The 23,516-nt window shown below is 41.7% G+C and overlaps 2 protein-coding genes across 3 annotated transcripts in view; one reads left to right on the top strand and one right to left on the bottom strand.

Moving 5' to 3' along the window:
• Positions 1-5,135: 5,135 nt before the first annotated feature.
• On the top strand, positions 5,136-12,319 carry LOC115129756 (grancalcin-like). Of its 2 annotated transcripts, none has more exons than XM_065025004.1 (8): positions 5,136-5,294; positions 8,436-8,618; positions 9,156-9,225; positions 9,423-9,466; positions 10,142-10,289; positions 10,676-10,789; positions 11,094-11,152; positions 11,425-12,319. In XM_065025004.1, the coding sequence occupies exons 1-8, from the start codon at positions 5,271-5,273 to the stop codon at positions 11,449-11,451; spliced, it is 669 nt and encodes a 222-aa protein (XP_064881076.1). In that variant the 5' UTR covers positions 5,136-5,270; the 3' UTR covers positions 11,452-12,319. The 2 variants fall into 2 exon arrangements, with proteins under 2 accessions (XP_064881076.1, XP_064881073.1); XM_065025001.1 differs by lacking the exon at positions 5,136-5,294 and adding an exon at positions 5,384-5,516.
• Positions 12,314-23,516, bottom strand: part of LOC115144575 (potassium voltage-gated channel subfamily H member 7-like) — a 121,912-nt gene continuing 110,709 nt past the window's right edge. The window contains exons 13-18 of the mRNA XM_065025006.1: positions 23,091-23,296; positions 22,855-22,954; positions 21,540-21,836; positions 17,968-18,127; positions 16,370-16,568; positions 12,314-15,595 (exon numbers count right to left, since the gene is read on the bottom strand). Coding sequence (XP_064881078.1) covers positions 15,314-15,595; positions 16,370-16,568; positions 17,968-18,127; positions 21,540-21,836; positions 22,855-22,954; positions 23,091-23,296 — 1,244 coding nt within the window. The 3' untranslated portion in view covers positions 12,314-15,313. The remainder of the gene's footprint in view (positions 15,596-16,369; positions 16,569-17,967; positions 18,128-21,539; positions 21,837-22,854; positions 22,955-23,090; positions 23,297-23,516) is intronic.

The raw sequence follows: 23,516 nt of genomic DNA, 5'->3' as shown, positions 1-23,516 counted from the left end.
GTCTTGATGAGTAAGGATACAGTAACATGGGTTGAAAAGCTCAATAACTAGTGGAAGGGTCACTGATGAGTCCATAAGTGATGAGCATTTGAAGATAAAGACTAAAAGCCAGTTAAAAGCTTAACAAATATCAGGTTCTTTTTTTTTATTGACCTGAGCACTAGCAGCCTTTGCTGCTCTCGTTCTCTCAGACCGGACTTCCTATGCGAACAAATAGATCACTCTATTTTTGCCTGATGCAGTATAGTTTGAGGAGCATTACACCGCGGATCTTTCCATTTACAGTATCTACTCTCAGATTCATGGTTAAGGGCTAATGAAATTGTTTCCAGGTGTCACTTTGAACACGTTTTAGGTTTTATTGGCGTTCCTGGAATGAGAGAGGGGGAGGAGGGGTTAATAGTGGAGTACAGTGAGCACCATGGCGCAACATCATACCATAAAGCCATGGTTGATACTGGTGATTTTTCCTCTCTCTGGCTGTTCTGTCCTTGGTTTTTACAACACATAGTCCCTGTTTCCTATAGCTTCCTATTGTCCCTTGAATAGATGGAAAACCGTGGCATTTGAAGGTACACTGTGATGACAGGAGGTTGGTGGCCCCTTAATTGGGGAGGGCGGGCTCATGGTAATGGACGGAGCAGTGTAAGTGGAATGGTATCAAATACATCCAACATACGGTTTCCATGTGTTTGATGCCATTCCATTTGTGCTGTTTCAGCCATTATTATGAGCCATCCTCCCCTCAGCAGCCTTCACTGACTGTGATAGTTTATCAGTAGGCTAGGATTGAAAGAATGAAAAAGTGTAGTAACTACCGACATACAGTTGTAAAATGTCTACTGGTGGTGTCTACTGTCTAATCAATGTCTACTGGTGGTGTCTACTGTCTAATCAATGTCTACTGGTGGTGTCTACTGTATAATCAATGTCTACTGGTGGTGTCTACTGTCTAATCAATATCTACTGGTGGTGTCTACTGTCTAATCAATGTCTACTGGTGATGTCTACTGTCTAATCAATGTCTACTGGTAGTGTCTACTGTCTAATCAATGTCTACTGGTAGTGTCTACTGTCTAATCAATGTCTACTGGTGGTGTCTACTGTCTAATCAATGTCTACTGGTAGTGTTTACTGTCTAATCAATGTCTACTGGTGGTGTCTACTGTCTAATCAATGTCTACTGGTTGTGTCTACTGTCTAATCAATGTCTACTGGTGGTGTCTACTGTCTAATCAATGTCTACTGTCTAATCAATGTCTACTGGTGGTGTCTACTGTCTAATCAATGTCTAGTGTCTAATCAATGTCTACTGGTTGTGTCTACTGTCTAATCAATGTCTACTGGTGGTGTATACTGTCTAATCAATGTCTACTGGTTGTGTCTACTGTCTAATCAATGTCTAGTGTCTAATCAATGTCTACTGGTGGTGTCTACTGTCTAATCAATGTCTAGTGTCTAATCAATGTCTACTGGTTGTGTCTACTGTCTAATCAATGTCTACTGGAGGTGTCTACTGTCTAATCAATGTCTACTGGTTGTGTCTACTGTCTAATCAATGTCTAGTGTCTAATCAATGTCTACTGGTTGTGTCTACTGTCTAATCAATGTCTACTGGAGGTGTCTACTGTCTAATCAATGTCTACTGTCTAATCAATGTCTACTGGTAGTTGTGTCTACTGTCTAATCAATGTCTACTGGTGGTGTCTACTGTCTAATCAATGTCTACTGGTGGTGTCTACTGTCTAATCAATGTCTACTGGTGGTGTCTACTGTATAATCAATGTCTACTGGTGGTGTCTACTGTATAATCAATGTCTACTGGTGGTGTCTAGTGTCTAATCAATGTCTACTGGTTGTGTCTACTGTCTAATCAATGTCTACTGTCTAATCAATGTCTACTGGTGGTGTCTACTGTCTAATCAATGTCTACTGGTGGTGTCTACTGTCTAATCAATGTCTACTGTCTAATCAATGTCTACTGGTTGTGTCTACTGTCTAATCAATGTCTACTGTCTAATCAATGTCTACTGGTGGTGTCTACTGTCTAATCAATGTCTACTGGTGGTGTCTACTGTCTAATCAATGTCTACTGGTTGTGTCTACTGTCTAATCAATGTCTACTGGTTGTGTCTACTGTCTAATCAATGTCTACTGGTGGTGTCTACTGTCTAATCAATGTCTGCTGGTGGTGTCTACTGTCTAATCAATATCTACTGGTGGTGTCTACTGTCTAATCAATGTCTACTGGTAGTGTCTACTGTCTAATCAATGTCTACTGGTAGTGTCTGCTGTCTAATCAATGTCTACTGGTGGTGTCTACTGTCTAATCAATGTCTACTGTCTAATCAACGTCTACTGTCTAATCAATGTCTACTGGTTGTGTCTACTGTCTAAGCAATGTCTACTGTTTAATCAATGTCTACTGGTGATGTCTATTGTCTAATAAATGTCTACTGGTTGTGTCTACTGTCTAATCAATATCTACTGTCTAATCAATGTCTACTGGTGGTGTCTACTGTCTAATCAATGTCTACTGTCTAATCAATGTCTACTGGTAGTGTCTACTGTCTAATCAATGTCTACTGTCTAATCGACGTCTACTGTCTAATCAATGTCTACTGGTTGTGTCTACTGACTAAGCAATGTCTACTGTTTAATCAATGTCTACTGGTGATGTCTATTGTCTAATAAATGTCTACTGGTTGTGTCTACTGTCTAATCAATGTCTACTGGTTGTGTCTACTGTCTAATAAATGTATACTGGTGGTGTCTAATCAATGTCTACTGTCTAATAAATGTCTACTAGTGGTGTCTACTGTCTAATCAATGTTACCTGGTGGTGTCTACTCAATGTCTACTGGTGGTTTCTACTGTCTAATCAATGTCTACTGTCTAATCAATGTTACCTGGTGGTGTCTACTGTCTAAGCAATGTCTACTCGTAGTGACTACTGTCTAGTGCATTTGGAAAGTATTCAGACCCCTTGACTTTTCCACATCTTGTTATGTTACATCCTTATTCTAAAATGGATTCAATTGCCCCCCCCCCCATCAATCTACACACAATACCCCATAATGACAAAGCAAAAATGCATTAAATGTTTCACTCCCTGAACTTGCTTCCCGACTCCCAGCGCACACGTTACAAAACATCACATTTACATAAGTATTAAGACCCTTTACTCAGTACTTTGTTAAAGCCCCTTTGACAGCGATTACATCCGCAAGTCTACTTGGGTATCATATCAAATGTATTTATAAAGCCTTTTTTTTTACATCAGCTGATATCACAAAGTGCTATGCAGAAACCCAGCTTAAAACCCCAAACAACAAGCAATGCAGATGTAGAAGCACAGTGGCTAGGAAAAACTCCCTTGAAAGGCAGGAACTTAGGAAGAAACCTAGAGAGGAACCAGGCTCTGAGGGGTGGCCAGTCCTCTTCTGGCTGTGCCGGGTTGAGATTATAACAGTACATGGCCAAGATGTTCAAACGTTCATAGATGACCAGCAAGGTCAAATAATAGTCACAGTGGTTGTAGAGGGTGCAACAGGTCAGCACCTCAGGAGTAAATTTCAGTTGGCTTTTCATAGCCGAGCATTCAGTAAGAGACAGCAGGTACGGTAGAAAGAGAGTGTCGAAAACAGCAGGGTAGCACGTCTGATCACACCAGGGTAAGCCTACACGAAACACAGCCCTTATTTTAAGTATTTTAAAAATCCCCTATGTGAAAAATGAATGGTGGAAAAACGATTGGAACATTTTTTGTTTGACCGCTAGGGTTTATGGGTATTCAGACTCATACTGTGGTACTCTATAGTCTGTGAGTCTGTGAAAGCCTCTATATGTTGGCATGTCTGACACCTGTAGAAATGCTTTAAAAATGGACTATGCCGAAATCGCTCTGCCATTTCCTGGTTGCAAAAATTCTAATAGCGTGCTTAATTTCAGTTTATGTGACAAAACACCCAAGTATAGTGTAAATAATCATTGTACCATCTAAACCGCTAAACAAAAAATATATTTTCTGCTGTTTCAAGCTGGTTTACAAAAACGAAAGTAAAAGATGCAAAAACAAACGTAAGCACGGGAAGCATAGAACAGCGCACATAGAAGATATCTACCGTTTCTTAGACTTGCTTTCAATGAGCATAACAGACCTATAAATCACATCTCTATGTGAATTTGGTCAGGTCGCCTAAAAAGTTACATATTGCATGCATATTGCATGTGTTTTATTCTAGTCAAATGTGTTGTTGTACTATTATGTTTTTGTGATACAATTTTCTCAAAAGTAATCTCTTGTGAGGATTGTCAATTTTGAAAAGTGTGAAGCTTCTGGTTTTGGTAGCCTAATGAAATGGCCTTTAAAGCTGCATCTTGGGTACCCTCTTGTGGTGACTATTGACTATTGTGTGAAGAAGATAGTGGTATTTTTTAGTCTGTGTAGTTCTTATTGGTGAATGTAAATGATTATTCATTATAGGCCAGTCAGCCCTTGTACATTTTAGATCAGATTATTGTGCAGGAAAAATATAAACATCTGATAGCTTTTCCTATTTTTACTTGCCTTAATCAAGACAACCTCACAATCTTAATTTCATTTATTGGATGTTGAAATAATACAGCATTATTGGCTTCAATAAGACTATGTTTAACTCTATCAAGGTCTATTTCTGAGTGATGCTTGGTTGGAGCCGGTGAACAAGAACATTCCTATTTGGATGACTTATATTCTATTCTATTTTAATGGCCAGCAGGCCTACCTGCTAGTCAACAGAGTACCAAGAATGCTGCTGGAGCTAATTGAATGCTATGAGCTTCCTCATTGGCTATCTTCACTATCAGTCAATTAGCCAATTCGGACTTCCGCCTTCTCGCAACACTTTATCGGATATTATGGTTTCCACTAGATAGCACAGTCACAATGTCAAAGTTGGCTATAACGTTAAAAAAAAAAATATATATACAAATTCGATTTTTGGTCTTAATTTAGGGTTAGGGTTATGCATAAGGTTAGCAGTGTGTTTAAGATTGTGGTTAAGATTAAGTTATAAAAGGTATAAAATCACATTTTAAGAAGATAAATTGTAGAAATGGGCGGGTTTTATATATTGTGGCTGTAGTAACTAGTGACGACCGGAAATTATGTACACGTTACGTTGTTGCAGTGCATTTCAAGTATCGAGTTCGGTTTTGGTTTACATTTACTGACATCGAAACATTTCAGTGCATCGAATCGTTTTGTGGCAATTCTTTATAGTGTACAAATGGCTTATCCAGGATATGGCGGGGTGAGTAAACGCTTCATTTGTTATTTTACCTGGTGTTACAGTAGTCTACATACATCAGGAGTTTGGCCTATTCAATTTCCGATATGGGGAGTGCTCAGATAAGACCCCTAAAATTTATTCGGTTTTGGTTTACATTTACTGACATCGAAACATTTCAGTGCATCGAATCGTTTTGTGGCAATTAGTTATAGTGTACAAATGGCTTATCCAGGAAATGGCGGGGTGAGTAAACGCTTCATGTGTTATTTTACCTGGTGTTACAGTAGTCTACATACATCAGGAGTTTGGCCTATTCCATTTCCGATATGGGGAGTGCTCAGATAAGACCCCTAAAATGTATCTTTGTGCAATCGTTTCTAAGTATCGACATTAAAAGGTTTCGCATCTTTCTAGGCACAGTCATTTTGGCAAGTAGCTGTTAGGCTACATCTTGATTGTGACAAAAGTTGATATTGCCCTCAGTAATAGTTTTTGACCCCCTCGATGAACTCGGAGGGGACTGTGGATCTGTCTCCCTGTACGTTCGTACATTAGTCACACACGATATCTCTGACAGCTTTGGGTCGATTTTGATTAAACTTGGCTGAATGAATCGTCTTGTCATCGTGATCCGGATTTTACAAAATTACACGGATTGGCCCAATGTGGGAGTTTATGTAATTAACTGAAATGTGTATTTCTCAATTTGCCCAAGGGTGGCACTGCATCATTTTTGGGGGAGGACATGTTTACTTTTGCTTTGTTTATTTTTGAGTAATGTTAACAATTGACAAAATTCCAGCTGGCAAAATTCAGTCTTTAGAAGCACTTAATGCTGTATTTTCAAATCACCCCATGTAAATGCACTACGTAGGTGGCTATTTAGGCTACTGTAACTAGTTAGCCTATCTGTAGTTAGTAGCCTAGTCTTGGCTACATACACTGTTTCAACCCCTCTAGTATGGCCCACAGCTCAACCTCTCAACCGCTGTCATGGTCACTGCATTGACCTAGGATGTATGTCCACACCTACAGTAGCCCCCGAGAACCCAAGTGGGGCTGGGCTTATACCCAGATCTTGAGTCTGGGACTCAATTGAACATATGGACTTCAGCTGGATCAATGAACTACAATCCCAATGCTCTGTTTTTAACATTTAGAAACATTATAATCCTTGCTTGCAATACAGTTTTGGAAACCTTTGGAACTTTCACATCGGGAGAAAGTCTTTCAAATCCATAAGATACACTTACTGTATGCAGTTATGCAACTTTTACCGGACAGAATTTTCAAAAACACAGCCCTCAGCTGAGGTACAAAACTTCCTCCCTAGTTATGCTCCATTGCAGATTTTTGAAGTGGAAATTGGAGGTGAGGAAGTGTCGTCTCGGTCGGTGTTCTTGAAAATACAGCCGGGTGAAATGTTCCTAAACTGCGTACCGTAAGTGTATATTTGACATTTTTCTCACTTATATGAAAGTTAAGTTCCAAATGTTTACAAAACTGTCACGTGCGGGGGGCGTATTTGCATTTAGACCGAACATTTGAGCAGCGTTGGAGCGCCGGGTGTTTTCCGCACAAGTTGAAAGGGGATTTTCAGTGGCGGAATGGACTTAGAGTCATGGTCTCGTCCACACCCTGCTTATATTGTCAGTGCAAATATCCCCTCACTACATTTAGAAATAGGTCCACAACCTGCTAATATTGACAGTGAAAATATTTTGAAATGGGGAAACTGGAAAGAATGCACATCACTCAATTATAAACAATCACCTGACTATATCGTTTAAGAATGACTACTGAGGAAGACGTTCTGTCCAAACGTCAGTAATAGTACACCTGTTTCCTTCCCACCAAGGCATCAGGCCTTAGTGTAAGAACGTCTACAGTGCCTTCAGAAGGTATTCATGCTCCTTGATTTATTCCACATTTTGGTGTTACGGCCTGAATTCAAAATGGATTAAATTATACATTTTTTCACCAATCTACACTCAATACACCATAACGACAAAGTAAAAACATTTACATAAGTATTCGCACCCGAGCCAGTACTTTGTAGAAGCACCTTTGGCGGCGATAACAGCTGTGAGTCTTTTTGGGTAAGCCTCTAAGAGCTTTGAACACCAGGATTGTAAAATATTTGGCCATTATTCCTTACAAAAAAAATATTCAAGCTCTGTCAAGTTGTTCATTGCTAGACAGCCATTTTCTTGCCTTGCCATAGATTTTCAAGCTGGTTTTTAGGTCAATACAGTAACTAGGCCACTCAGGAACATTAAATGTCATCTTGGTAAGTAAACTTCAGTGTAGATTTGGCCTTGTATTAGGTTATTGTCCTGCTGCATGGTGAATTCGCCTCGCCTCCCGGTGTTGGAAAGCAGATATTTTTTACACATCTACTGATTCGTGCCATTCTTTGTGAAGCATTTAGAAACGTCCCTGGTCTTTGTTGTTGAATATGTGCTTGAAATTCATTACTCGATTGAGGGACCTTACCGATACTTTTATGTGTGGGGTACAGATATGGGGTAGTTATTCAGAAATCAAGATAACCACTATTATTGAACATGGAATGAGTCAATGCAACTTATGTGATTTTTTTAAAATATTTTTTTTAAAGCACATTCTTACTTCTGAACTTACTTAGGCTTGCCACAACAAAGGTGTTGAATACCTATTGACTCAAGACATTTCAGCTTTACATGTTTTATTCATTACAAACATTTTCTACAAACAAAATTCCACTTTACATTTACATTACATTTAAGTCATTTAGCAGACGCTCTTATCCAGAGCGACTTACAAATTGGTGCTTTCACCTTATGACATCCAGTGGAACAGCCACTTTACAATAGTGCATCTAGGTCTTTTAAGGGGGGGGGGGAGGGGGAGAAGGATTACTTTATCCTATCCTAGGTATTCCTTAAAGAGGTTTGTCATTTGTCATTAAGGGGTATTGTGTGTTGGATCAGTGACACGAAATCTCAATTAAATCGATGTTAAATTCAGACTAACACAAAAAATGTGTGAAAAAGTATATGGTGAAGGCACCGTATATAGCTGCTTGTTTGTTGAGTGTTACAATCCTATTGAATTAGTCCTTTTTGGGAAGTTTTCCTTAAGCCCTGTTACTTGATGACTGTACTCTTCTGTTCCTGTCAGTATGGAGGACCAATGCAAGGCATGCAACTCCAGGGTATGCCCATGCAGGGTGGACTCATGGGAGGCCCACCCCAGGCAGGCTACCCCCAGAATGGTGGAGGCTACCCTGGGACCTTTTCTGCTCCTCCTCAGCAGCCTGTTAATGACCCCATGTGGGGATACTTTACTAGCATAGCAGGACAGGTGAGTGATCAATGCTTTTCATTTAAATTCATGATCATGGGTACAGTAAATATTCCTCTTTGGATAGAATGCAACATTTACTGGCATCCCGAGTGGCGCAGCGGTCTAAGGCACTGCATCAGCATTTCTTGGCGCTGTAGCAACTCCTTTTGGCAGGCCGGGCGCCTGCAGGCTGACTTCCTCCGACACATTGGTGCAGCTGGCTTCCGGGTTAAGCGGGCGAGTGTTAAGCAGCACGGCTTGGCGGGTCATGTTTCGGAGGACTCATGACTCGACCTTCGCCTCTCCCGAGTCCATTGGGGAGTTGCAGCGACGAGACGAGTTCGCAATTTGATATCATGAGAAAAAGGGGGTAAAATACAACGACAACAAAAATAATGCAACATTACTGGTACATGCATGGTGATGTCATGGTTACACCACAAAGTGATCTCAAGACATTCAAGTCTTTTTTTTACATTTTAAAATTAAATTCATTGCATAGTAATGATACGTTGTTGCTGGAGAGTAATCTTACAGGGATATTCCTCTGTGCAGGATGGTGAGATTGATGCAGAGGAGCTTCAGAGGTGTCTTACACAGACTGGTATCAGTGGCACCTATACTCGTAAGTTCACACCCAGTCCCATGATCAAGGTTCACTTTGTGGTTCATAAATGATTAGATTATGTTGTGTGTGTTTTATGATTTTAGTATCCCGCGTTAAAAGAGTCTTTACAAAGATTTGTCACTGGTTTTCTGTTTGGTATTGTCATTGTATGTTTGTTTTTTCATTGTGTGATCATGGTTTCTCTTCTCCAACAGCCTTCAGTTTGGAGACATGTAGAATCATGATCGCAATGCTGGATGTATCCTTTCTATATCAATGAATCTCTTGGACTGGGCCTCTGTCCAGTGTCATTGAAGTTTGTTTGGTATTGCACTTTGCTTCTTTGACTTGCTGGTGCAAAATGAATAGCAGTCATAAATGTGAATGAACTAATAAACCTAATGTGTCAGTGCCGAGTTCAGGTGAGAAAGCTTTGAGCAGGAGGTGGCTTGGGATGATTCATTTTAATTCCCCTAAATTACTTCCTGGCTGCAGTATATTTCACACCTATGCATGGCCTAGTCTACTGGGTCCCATTCAGTATGCATTTGCCAATGAATTTGCAAGATAGAACTAGCCTCATGCTCTAGTTGCGTCATGCCTGTAGCTCCATTTTCAGAGCAAGTCCTGTTTCTCTCTGAACATGTTCATGCTTCTTATGTAGAGTAATAGACTTTACGACAAGGATGTACAACAGTCAGCATTTGCAGTTTGGGATGTTCTATATAATGTATTTTCAGATTAAGCACATGATGCCATGTGTAAGTGGGCTGTATTGAGACAGAGGGTTACTTATGGAATTGATTTAGTCGCAGAAAGGTCAAGTTCTCCCACATTTAACACAACTCATATCCTTTGTGAGACCAGTTCACATGGCCGTTTTTAGTTTCTTACCTAACGAACAAAGTTAACCCTTTAACTAACCTCCCACCAGAGAGACATGACCGGAAAGCTGGGCTTCATTGAGTTCAAGGAGCTGTTTGCTGCCCTGAGTAGCTGGAAGCAGAACTTCATGATGTTCGACCAGGACCGGAGTGGCACGGTGGAACCCCATGAGATGACCCAGTCCATCTCCGCTATGGGTGAGTCGGTGCTCTGCCAGGCTAATGATATGGGGCAGTCCATTCTGATAGGATGACGACATGGGATAGTCCATTCTGTCATCCAAAGAGGGGCAGCGTTCCAGGGCCTGGTTCAGATGCAGCATCTGAAAGGGGTTGGGAGGTTTGACTTCTTTAAATGATTTAAACTATTGATAGACTCCTACAATAATTATAATTTTGGTGTAGCTGGAGATAATTGCAAGGTATTGGTCCGTGAGTCCCTTCTTGATGCAAAGTAGATGGACAATAGGCAAAGGCTGGTGTTTATGATCATTGTCAACTAAATGCAGTGGTCACTATGGATGAATCCTAATACTATGTTGGCTTATGACTAATTGAATGCATGCTGTGATCTCTTACTACAGGCTACAGGATCAGCCCGCAAGCTCTGAACGCTGTCATCAAACGCTACAGCAAGGCTGGCCGGATCTACTTTGACGACTATGTGGCATGTGCTGTGAAGCTTCGCGCCCTCACAGGTAAGATGCTGACTTGGAGGCTGCCAATTTATTTTTATTGATCAGCATTTCACATTTCCTCACAATCCAGAGCTATGGATTTCGTTATAAAATCAAATCAATTCTGTCATTCATTAAACTTTTACTCATTCCAATCCATTATCTTTTGAGGTGTAATTTGTCTTGTTTTGTCCTGGTCTCTTTTGTGTATGTACATTCATAGGCTCATTAACACAGTGAGTGTCTCGCTAGGTTATTGTTGTCCAATGAATGGCATTCAAATTGCACCACAGTACACCTACATCTTTACTATGTGTCTCCACAGAGAGCTTCAGGAGGAGAGACCAGATGCAGCAGGGGGCTGTCAACTTCCAATACGATGACGTAAGTGTGCAATTCAGGGCTGTGTTCAGTAGGCACAATACGGAAGAAAACACTTTGAAACGGGGAGGTACTATCTGAACACGTGTTTTTGGTTTCATTTTGAAACTTTAGAATGCCCTGATGAACACATCCCAGTTTTCCTCTCTCTCATTCCCCAGCCTGTACTGTGATTCCCAATAGCCTGTCCTGACTATAGTAATTAGTATAGTTTTGACTATAGTATAGTAATTACATCGAAATTAGCAAATTTTCTCTTGATTTTCCTCCTGAAGTTTATCCTGTGTACGATGTCCATCTGAGTGGTGTGGTCCGGCCCATACCGTGCTGGAGTCAGAGAGTGGGGTGCTTCGACCGGCAGTTTGGGGCTCGCTGACCACTTCCCCTAAATAATGGGAAGGCACCAATCAATATTAGCCAATTTTTCTTAGGTTGAGTCCCATAACCAACTTAAAATGGGGAAGGAGTTTACAACAGAAACTGTTTGCTTGCCATAATGCCTGCCTTTCTTGTACACTATGCAAGAATGTGCAGATTTGCCAGATATCATATGGCGTGTTTCTAAATGTATCTGCTTGTTGTAAATTCTGTTGCTAAAGGACAGTGGTAGATTTGAATAAAGAAAGGGATGGCAAAGCTGTTACTGATCTTTATGATGATGACTTTTGTGCCTCAGATCAAACGGTTTAACATATTCTTCCCCATCACTGTATATGTTCTGTTTTTATAACCACTATATTGTTTTATAACCACTATATAGGTGTGAACTAGTTTTACATTAAACACATTTTAAAGTATAGGTATATATAATATTTTTATTACAAATATACAGTTATGCTAGCTTTGCCTTTTTGTTTAAGGTAACTATATGCATCTCTTGATTTAAATCAAATGTGGCCTAACATGATAAACAAATGAATCAAACATGATGGAATTCACAAATATAAATGAATAACACGCACTGTGGTAAACATGCACTGTTATTCCTTTGCGAAGAAAAGCATGCATTAACTACCATTAACAATGACAATGTCTCTAATTTTGTGATGCCATTTGCATAACTCAGGATGAAATATTTATCAGACATGTAGTTAAGTGCTTCATGACCGTTGGGCCATTCATCAGTGATATTGGTGTCATTCACAACACAATAAACTCAGTTTGTAGTCAGTATGTGTTCTGTTTATTCATTTATACAATTGCACAAATGGTTTTCATCAATATATGTACACAATATATTAAATTTCTTTAAGTACAGTATATTCCAGGACAACATTCATATTAGCTGTTAAGTGTTGCATTGTATAAAATACAGTGGCAAACATTTTAAAAAATGCATAAAAACAATTGTGAACAGCACTAGATTTAAAAAGTGACATTTAGCTCTAAAGTACACATTTTATACATGTTTTCCTGTGCAAGTATCCACTCTATGAAAAGTTCAGTGGGGCCCTCTTCATTGGACACGTCATGTTTCAGCTACTTTGTATCACGTCTGAGCTCTGGAACGCTTCTACTAGAAACCCCTTAGCGTGTTTCGCCAGGGTTACGTGAGTTTCAGCCCATCTGTGGTGGGTTTTAAAACCGATTGAGTAGTTGTGGCCACTCAACTGGCATTACAATGACATGTGCCCTCGGAAAAGGCTTATAGCTGTGTATGGGCGCAACTCATAGGATAGGGCCGGTAAGATCTGACATTAAACGTAGACTCAGCTATATGTCATATTGCTGAGTCTGCCTTTAATTCAAACCTACCAAAAGTACTGCTACAAAACATGCATAGCTATAGTATTCCCAATGAATATGACTTCCCTATATTCCATTTGCTCTGACTACAAAGTTATTTGTATATATGTTAATTGCTACATATGGGAGCATGATATGTGTTCATATTGTATCTGTCACTTCTTGGGCTGATACACAATTGAACCAAAACACTTAAAAATGATGGAATATTAAGTGTTCTCTTATAGAAACATTGAGTATTTATTACCATTGTTTATCATTTTATAACACCAGCTCTGCCCTTCATGATAAATCACAAACACGTTGTTTTGAAATCTGTTAAAACAAATTGCCAGCAGATGTTGATCCATGCAATACCACACATCTGACTATGTTTGTTTGTAAAATAAGTCAGAACTAAAATGACTTACTTTGCAACATGCAGAATCCGTCCATATTCAATACATTTACATTGCTGAATTGAATGCATATTATTCAGCTGAATAAATGTGTTTAGGACATCTGTGAAGGCTAATATAGGTTAGTAAAGCTAAGGCTAACGAGGGCTAAGCTGCTATCTCAGCCTGAATCTCTACGTTGTCGGTTTCTGACACCATCTCAGCATTGATTTTGTCACTTGGCTAGAAACAGCAATAAAATCAGTTTTCTTGGAATATAAATGGAAGCCCCTAAACATGCATGGAAAGAAGAATTTAAGCTTGTAAAGATTGTGGGGTACAGTACTTATGAAAGGTATTAATTAAAGGTAGACTCAGCGGGTTGACTTCCTGCTTATAGACAATCAAATCTGTCAAACTGCTATTGGCTCTTCCTTTGCATGATTGGCAACGGACAATAGTGACTGATTACAATGTGGTAGTTGATTTCTGGAACTTGGATGTTTTTATGATGAAGTCATACTGCTATGTCTACTGTACCTTTACATAATTGGTTACATGTAACTACTCAATAACTCGTTAGGAAAATGAAATAGAATTTGGCCTGATTCCTCTTATTACAATTCAAAAAAGATATCTGAGCAATTCACCTTTAGAGAGTTGCTATTCATTGTAGTTTTCTACATCTGAACATGTGTTGCGTTAAAACTCCTTTTATACAATGATATGCATTTCGTTAAGTGCTGGCCCTTTCAAGAGAGAAAGGATCCTGCACATCGATTACATATCGGGAAAAAGAATCGTTAGTCCACCCTGTTCATGCCCCTGTGTGTGTCATTACAGTAATACAATACCAAAAAAACTATGCATACACTTCCCATCAAATTATTTTTTGACAATATTTTCAATGGTAAAACATATTCAGTGATTCAGGGAGGAAAGTAGCTATATCAAGTGGATAAGTATCCCTTTTTGTAAATTCAAATATACAGTAGAGACCATTTGCATTTTTTTTTTTTTTTACAAGAATACAGAACTTGAAATACAGTCCTTTAGTTTCTGTTTTAGTTGATGCCATACACACTTTAAAGACCATTTTGACTTTTGGGCTTCTACCCGTGTTCATTTCTAGATTTAATCAAATATGTATATTATTCATGTGTGTAAATGAATGTTTTAATGTTGTCGTTATTGCTTTCATGGCCCCATGAAAGAGACTTGTGGTGCAAAGTGATCACAAATAAACTCTCCCAGGAATACTTTAGCAGTGTACGGGATACTTTGTAGAAGAGCTTTCCCAACCATTTAAATCATATTCATTTGCATATCTGTGTATTTATAATCCAATAGAATAATGTATTTTACATAGTGGTTCTTTGTCTCTTATGATCAGATGACTTTTTGAAAGACATGTGGAGGGTAGGTACTTAGACACAGTATACGATGAAATATTATCGTATATCATGTCGGACGTGGAGATTGTTAATTAGCCAAGTGCATTACATGGTGTCTGTTTGATAAGGTCATTTAACGCGATGAGTTTAAAACCGCACACTTATTTTCAGATTGCAAATGCCTTTGAAAGAGAGTTTCACGTGGCTTTGTCCCCATCGATTGGGAATAATTATATAACGGATACTCATTACTCTGAAAGCATGCCGACCTCACACCATGACTGTGCAGTGCATGAGATGGTGTTGTGTTTTGAACATGCAACAGAAATCACTTCCAAAACATGCATTTTTCTCTCTTGGAAGAACAAGCATGTTAGGTGCCTTTGTGTTGCTGGCAGTGTTACATCTGAAATATGTACATGGTAGATAATTACAGATATTAGTAATATACAGTATAAATACCGCTGTATAAATGTACTATATAACACATCTAAATCAGAGATCGGCAGAAAATATTGGAAAAGGAGTGGAAGAAAGTCGACAGTATTCCTTGCATATACAGTCTCCTTCTAAGACCCTGAGTCAAACTTTGAGAGAAGCCCTAGTTTTCCGTAGTGAGAAAGAGGGGCGCAGGTAGGCGAAAGGGCCTACCTTCCCAGAAGCCCAGGGTCGGATACCGGCCTGTGGAGTCCTGACGTTTCTGAATTTTCAGGTGATGCGTCGGGGAGCGAGGCTTGTCTGGCAGAGGGGAAGAGGGCACTAGGTTGTTGTTGTTTCTCCAGAGAGTCAATTTTGTTTTGTATGTGTCTGGGCTCTGTGTCCTTCTCTAGCAGTCCCGCCCTGAGGTCCTCTTCTGGGGGCATTTCCGTGGGACCCTGGCCCGACATAGATTCTTTGGATTTGTTCAGAGGCTTCTCCATGTCAGGATTCTGTGAAGCAGTAAGCACAACCTGGTCTCAGAGCAAAATGTATTATATTCAAAACAATCTGTGCCACTCCATTTAGTATGATATGTTACTTTACGTTAGGTTACATTACATTGGCCGACCAATGTAATAACAGCCGTACAATAAAATAATTGCATGACGTATAGTATCCTACGTCTTGATTGCATTTTACCCGTTTAGTATGATATATTATGCTTGACTGCTTTAGTATGATATGCCACGTTAGGTTAGGGGTTAAGGTTCGAGTTAGGTTATAGGGTTAGGGAAAGGGTTAGTGAACATGCTAATTAGTGGCAAATTCGCTAAAAAGTAGCAAGTAGTTGCTAATTATTTAAAATACAAAAGTTGTCTGTGATGAGGTTTGAATATGCAATATTTAGGTTGCTAGACGTTCCTTTCGTTTTTGTAATTTACTGTCCGTACCAAACGTAACATATCATGCTAATTTGAGTGTCCCGGATTTACGTTTACTATGTTATGTATAGTCAATGTAATGTACCCTAACATAAAGTAACATATCAAACTAAATGGATGGCATGGATTTTAGTCAAATATAATAAGTTTTGCTCTGAGACCAGGCTGGTCAGCAAATAATGTAACCATCCGTCAGTATACAGAACAGACAGTGATAATGCACCTATAGACCAGTATATTGACTGGGGAGTGTAATGTGCCTAGCCAGTATATACAGAGCCATTATGCATAACACAGTATACAGCTCTGAGGGCTAGTGTAGACTTGGCTGGTTCAGTATACCTGAGCCAGTGGTGAAGCAGGGTTGAGGCTGTGTTGAGGCTCTGAGATCCTGATGGCAGAAACAGGCTGCACCCTGATGGCAGGCCTCTGGTACTTTGGGCTGGAGGTGACGATGCTGTAGGCTGGGGGAACCACGGTGCTCTGCCTTTGCAGCAGCTGGAGGATGGCCTTGATGTCTGATGTCATCTGGAACTCCAGCCTGGATGGTGGGTGGGGGGAGTCAGGGAGACAGCATAAGGGGTGGGTCCTAGCTTGCGATCCACATGCGTCACTCACATTTTAAAAATAAATCTGCCACTTACGTCAATGCGTGATTTATGTAAAAGTCTGAGCACCTTAAAATAGGTCCTCAGTGTATTAGCTATGTATTAGCTTAAGCTACTGTTGGTTTCGTTTTATGCATGTGTCTGGGGTTGTATTGGGAGAGTGCAGACAGTAATACTCAATGCAAACACTAGAGGGAACCCCAACCCATACAATTCAGAGAAGACACTAACGCTGCAAACCTGTCCAAAAGCACATCTTTATCTGTTTCAGATCTTTCCACGCCAAGCAAAATGTCATCACAATTTCAATTATCTTTCTATTTTGTGAATGATAATTTCTAGATTTTTCTAAATTTTTGCTTACAACACCTTCAAGGTTTCGAAAAGCTAATATTGAAATATATCACTTTAATGGATTTATTGCCAATGACAAACACACAGACCTGTGTACTGTATCTAGAAACGGCACACCCATACTGCCTTCAGAGCACTGCGGACAGAGAACAAGCCAGTGAGACAATCTGAGCCGATCAACACCCCCGGAAGGCGTGCTCCAGCTAGATGAGGCAGGGTAGTGTGGCCGCCATGTCTGTTGAGTGGCCAGGCGTCTGCCCATTACCTCCCTAAAGCAGGAGAAATGAGAGCGACGTACGCCTGCAAAGAGCCTGAGGTGGCCAGTCTGTAACCGGCACTTCCAGTGGAAGAAGGGATATGGGAGGGAAGATACAGTAGAGAGAGAGAAAAAGTGAAAGAGAGCATAGGCTATATATAGATGGAACGTATATATATATATATATATATATAGAGAGAGGCAGTGAGAGAGAGAGAGAGAAAAAGAGAAAGAGTCGGACTGACTCAGAGGCCTCCTCCCACTTTTTGGCTGATGTGACCCCTCCCTCCGTCTGCTGTTGCCCCGCACCATCTCCCAACCCTCCCCTCCAAACTCTGCCGTGACGTCTGCTGTCTTTGTGTTGCGATTGCGTCTCACGGGCGTCAGCTAAAAATAGGCGATGCTGTCTGCTGTCTGTAGCAGCTGGATCCCTTCCATATAGAACATATGCAGAAGTCGACTCTCTGTGTTATATAGTGAGCCTTACTTTACAAGCAATGCTTTACCGTGGACCGTGGATGCGTACGGTAAACCCAGTTGTATTCTGATGGCTGTTGTACTGGAAAAACCTTGCTGTGTATCTAGTCTATAGTGCAGTGGGATGTAGTGATAGTTGGGCTGGGGTTATTTGAAGACGGTGTAGTCTGTTTACCACCAGAACGGCTTGGTTAAAGTTGTGTTTTTTTTAACGATCAGATCAGAATTTCGCATCTCCCCTTCACCTGTTTAGGTGCTCTTGCAGCAGGTCCAGACGTTGCTCCACCTCTCCGTAGGTGTTGTCCGGCTCACTGTCCTCCTCTATGACCCCACTTCGGGAGTCCTGGGCCGACTCCTCCAGGACCTCCCTGGGCCGCACGCACCCCCACTCCTCCCCACGCAGGTCTAGACACACACATGCACAAACGCATTTAATATACCATTATATATACAACTAAATCACAGCACCAATCATTTCCCACAGAACATTGAATCCTTTTTAGTTAGGTATGATCCTTTGCCAACAATATTGTCTGATGACCGTAGTGGCTTGAGAAGGTACAGAGTACTAACCACCAATAGATAGCGGTCCCTCATCCATACCAGTCCTGTCAAAGGCAACCATTTAATTGATCAATGGGTACATTAGGCCCACTGTATAACCAGCAGTTATAGCATCAATCACTCTCTCCCTCACATTGTTACCTGGTTGTTAGATACTGTAATTGCAGCACTGTGTCCAGAATCATTTCCCCCTCAGGCACAAAAAAAGTTGGTCTAGTCTTTTACAGCTACTGAGTGGGTGTCGATAGGAATAGTACACACCTGATAGATGTCTACCACTGTGTTATATCGCTATAATGCCAACAATGTTCTTCAGTCCTAGTACTGTGGACCCACAGGGGTGCACCGTTTTGCTCTAGCCCAGCATTAGCAAATCCGATATAGAAAGAAATACCACAATCATCCAGCCCTTGATTCTTAAAGCAGGTATGTTAGTGCAGGGCTAGAAGTAAAACCTGCACCTTTGTTGGATTAAATTCCAGTCCTTGGGTACCCCAAAAGGTTGCACATGTTTGTTGTAGCCCAGCAGTAAAACAACCAATTCAACTAACCAACAGCTAGATATGTAGATGTGTTACTGCTGGCCTAGAACAAATATGTACTCTAACCTTAACCCAGTGCAAGGCTAGAGACATTGGGTTGTAACTAGAAACCTCAGCCACAATGTCAACATTGGCTATGTCGTAAAAATTCATGAAAACCAAAATGTTATTTTTGGTCTTAATTTAAGGTTAGGGTTAGGAATTAGGGTTAGCAGTGTGGTTAGGGTCAAGGTTAGGTTTAAAATCAGATTTTAAGTGGATAAATTGTAGAAGGGTAGGCAGGGTTTATGAATTTGTGGCTGTGGTGACTAGTGATGACCGAAGCACTGCACTAGACTCAGTGATTGAGTTGATCATGCTTGGAAGATAGCTTTTACAGTAATGAAAGATGTCAAGAACAGAAGCTACCATTTATTTTGCCTCCATGCTGGGGTGATTACAGGAATCAATATCCAGCAGTCAACACTGCCTGCCTCCTACTCAAACCAGGAATCATCATCATCCGCTTAAGAACTGAATTACAGCATATTACTCTCAAATCACCACATGCTGACAGGAATGTTCATCACGGAGCGCAATACTCTGGAGACGCAAATAGAAACGTGTCATTTCATTTTCCCAATTGTTATTGTTACAGTGGCTATGTGAATATCGAGGCAGTTTTAATCATTTTTACCACATTGATGTTAACATATTAACAAAGTAGTTGAGGATTTTACAAAGAAAGTAGTTATGTTAGGGATAATTATTTGTGAAAGTCGTGTTTGGGGGAGTAGAGAAAGTATGTGTGTCTCTCTGTGTGTGTGTGTCATAGGTGTGTAGGGCCGATAAACCAAGCATTAAACAAACAAGCTAAGCTCATGATCTCTTTCACAAGCTGGTCACCATAGATCCTGCCATCTTTAATGCCAACCAGGCATCAACAAGGTAATGAGCTGGCATCTGCTGGCAAATTGGCGAGGGATAAAACATGAACAGGATTTTCCAACAAACCTGTAAGAGTGCCAGGTCTGAAATTAACCTCGGCAAGACGGAGCTGCTCTTCCTCCCGGGGAAGGACTGCCCGTTCCATGATCTCGCCATCACGGTTGACAATTCCATTGTGTCCTCCTCCCAGAGCGCTAAGAACCTTGGCGTGATCCTGGACAACACCCTGTCGTTCTCAACTAACATCAAGGCGGTGGCCCGTTCTTGTAGGTTCATGCTCTACAACATCCGCAGAGTAAGACCCTGCCTCACACAGGAAGCGGCGCAGGTCCTAATCCAGGCACTTGTCATCTCCCGTCTGGATTACTGCAACTCGCTGTTGGCTGGGCTCCCTGCCTGTGCCATTAAACCCCTACAACTCATCCAGAACGCCGCAGCCCGTCTGGTGTTCAACCTTCCCAAGTTCTCTCACGTCACCCCGCTCCTCCGCTCTCTCCACTGGCTTCCAGTTGAAGCTCGCATCCGCTACAAGACCATGGTGCTTGCCTACGGAGCTGTGAGAGGAACGGCACCTCAGTACCTCCAGGCTCTGATCAGGCCCTACACCCAAACAAGGGCACTGCGTTCATCCACCTCTAGCCTGCTCGCCTCCCTACCACTGAGGAAGTACAGTTCCCGCGCAGCCCAGTCAAAACTGTTCGCTGCTCTGGCCCCCCAATGGTGGAACAAACTCCCTCACGACGCCAGGACAGCGGAGTCAATCACCACCTTCCGGAGACACCTGAAACCCCACCTCTTTCAGGAATACCTAGGATAGGATAAAGTAATCCTTCTCACCCCCCCCTTAAAAGATTTAGATGCACTATTGTAAAGTGGCTGTTCCACTGGATGTCTTAAGGTGAATGCACCAATTTGTAAGTCGCTCTGGATAAGAGCGTCTGCTAAATGACTTAAATGTAAATGTAAATGTAACCTATGGCCTGTAAGAAGCCAGCCTCACCAGTCCTGTCTTCTTCTTACTCACTGGGAAGAAATGGTCTGGGATCAGTGCTAGGATTTACCATGTAGGGCCTGAGGTTTTCCTGACCATGTTTCCTAACCAGGGAAAATCCTTGCCACAGGAGCTTAATTCTATTTTCATAGCTAGTTTACCTCCTGTTTCGCTTGGTTTTAGATGACGCCTTAACACTGTGCTAGAACAGTAGAACAATAGATACTGTGTCAGTCGAAGGACTCTGCTTTAATATTAGCATTGATGCATTTTCTACCACTGAATAACAGTATATATACAGTAAATGAAAACATCTAACAGAGTGTGTTCGAAACCCTGCATTTCCAGACCAATGACCCTGGTTGGATTGTCGGATATAAATAATCCTCTTATAATGGTAGTTGCCGTGGCGATGAGCCCTAATCCTTGTTTGGATTTTTAATATGTGTGACATCCTGCTCCAGTGGCCCAGGGTAATTTCCTTTATCCAAATTAATTACAGTACAGTTACTCAATATTCTGTAGAAAAGGGCTTGAAAGGACATGTCTTGTCGTGTGACCATTGGTTGTTTTGGGCCCTCTGGCTTCGGTGCTGTGCTACCCATACACTCACTGAAGGTTATTTCTGGTATGGACATTTTACCAGGTCGTTGTTGCAAGATAAAATGAGTTATTTTGATCTTTTAATGGTTATGGAGCTCATTTGAATTGGTGGGTCAGCTTTTGGTCTAGCCAAAATGACCTAGCCATTAAAAGCATTGTTGTAGGGATTTTTAGAGGCTTCTAACTGTACCTTTATAAGACTGGCTCCTCTCCACATTGTCTCCTCCCCCCGACGCGTCCGGAACAACGTCCCCCAGCCCAAATCCCAAGGTGTGGTCCCTCACCAAGGGGTAACCCTGCCCCCCCGAGCACAGAGGCCTCTGCTCCTCCCCCTCCCCTCCCTCCTCCTCCTCTTCTTCCTCTTCCCTCTCCTCCTCTGAGTCTCTCCTCTCCTCCACCACGGTGGCTACAGCCTGGGAGGTGGGGTAGAGCTGCCTCTCCCGCTCACCACCATCGCAGAACACCGACGTCTCTTTGATCTGGGTCCCTGTGGGGAAGGAGGAGGGCAATCAGGATGAGTGTGTCTGTGCGTGCGTGTGGGCATCCATGCATGTCTGTGTGTGTGTGTGCGTGCATTTGGGCATGCATGCATGCATGTGTGTGTGTGCATCCATGCATGCATGCATGTGTGTGTGTGCATCCATGCATGTCTGTGTGTGTGTGTGTGTGCGTGCATTTGTGTGTGAGTGAGTGTGTGTTGGAGGAACACTGGGTTCTTTGTTACAGACAGCTCCTCTGGGAGGCAGCAGCTCGGCAGATCAAACAATAGGAAGGTGTCGTGCTCTAAACGCTCCCCACCAGATCTGCTGCTGCCTCAGAGCCTTGCTGCCGTAAAGATACTCTATATATTTCATTGTGTGCTTGCAACTTTGCCTTTACAGAAGCAGAGGGAAGGTGAGCGGAGAGGGAAACTGTCAGTAAATGTGAAGGAAAATAAGTACAGGAGAGATAACATCCAATGGCATGCATTGAAGGATATGATATGGCTGAAAAATGTAGAACATTAATTGCCATACTTTTAATGTGGTATAATCTGTCTGAATTAGACAAAAACACATTTGGACAATCTACAGTACAGGTCAACATGACATGGTGGGAGAGGGGTTTATTTTAGGAGATGGAACTGTATTCTGAAAAACCGTAACCATGGTGACCACTTTAATTAGTTTGAATGGATACCAAACTGTTGAGTGGTGTGTTGCAACAATGCCTCCCAAACTTACATAGCTCTTAGAAGCCACATGAAAACTATTCCCTGTGTAGGAATACAGTCTTCTCAAACTTGGAGACACTTTCATGAAGTGAAAGGTCGCTGGTTTGAATCCCAGAGCCAACTAGGTGGATAATTTTCTCTCTCTCGATGTGCCCTTGAGCAAGGCACTTAACCCTAATTGCTCTGGATAAGAGCGTCTCCTAAATAACTAAAATGCATGATATTGTATAAAACAGGCTGGCTCAGTTGAACTGTTTGAAAAAGAGTTGTCATAAAAACCACCTCAACTCACCTGCGGAAGATTTCCTCTTGTTAGTGAGCCTTCTTCTGCATTTGATGTCATCCCCATCAGAATCACTGGGGGAGGGGTAGACTGACTCTGCATTCTGAGGCTGCATACAAAAAAATACACCACTTAAAATTTTATCTGTGCTGCCTACCGGTCGCATGGTCCATCCATCCACCCACCAATCCATCCATCCTTCTTTCCTTCCATATGTGTCTGTCTGTCAGTCCGTCTGTATTTACCTTGCCACTCTCGTCTCGGAGGTTAAAGGTCAGCTCCAGGTTGCTGAGGAAGTAGTCGGCGAACTCGGGGTACATGTCAAGCACCTCCAGGATCTCCTCCCTCTGGATGGTGTGCAGGTCACAGTAGCTGAGCGCCCGCACGTCCGCGTTGGCCTTCCCCGGCTTGGTGTACAGGTGGATCATCTCCCCAAAGATGTCATTCTTCCCTGGAAGAGAGAGAATGAGGAGAGAGGGGGAGAAAACGAGAGGGAGGGAGGAGAGAGGGAGAGAGGAGGGGAGGTAGAGAGATGAAAGGGAGAGGGAGGTATGGAAGGGAGAGGGGGAGTGGGTAGAGAGATAAAGGGGGAGAGGTAAATGGAAGGGAGAGAGGGAGAGAAAGAGAGATAAAGGTTTGATAAACATGGTGAAATATAACATGCACATAAT

Source organism: Oncorhynchus nerka, linkage group LG2, assembly GCF_034236695.1.
Source record: "Oncorhynchus nerka isolate Pitt River linkage group LG2, Oner_Uvic_2.0, whole genome shotgun sequence".
In the NCBI taxonomy this organism is placed as follows: domain Eukaryota; kingdom Metazoa; phylum Chordata; class Actinopteri; order Salmoniformes; family Salmonidae; genus Oncorhynchus; species Oncorhynchus nerka.
This window is presented reverse-complemented; position numbering and strand designations above follow the sequence as displayed.

Excerpts from the sequence above, each read along its gene's own strand:
- LOC115129756 (XM_065025004.1), top strand. The coding sequence starts at position 5,271 with ATGGCTTATCCAGGATATGGCGGG. Across the intron at positions 9,226-9,422 it reads TATCAGTGGCACCTATACTC|CCTTCAGTTTGGAGACATGT; the intron begins GTAAGTTCACAC and ends CTTCTCCAACAG. Across the intron at positions 10,790-11,093 it reads GAAGCTTCGCGCCCTCACAG|AGAGCTTCAGGAGGAGAGAC; the intron begins GTAAGATGCTGA and ends GTGTCTCCACAG.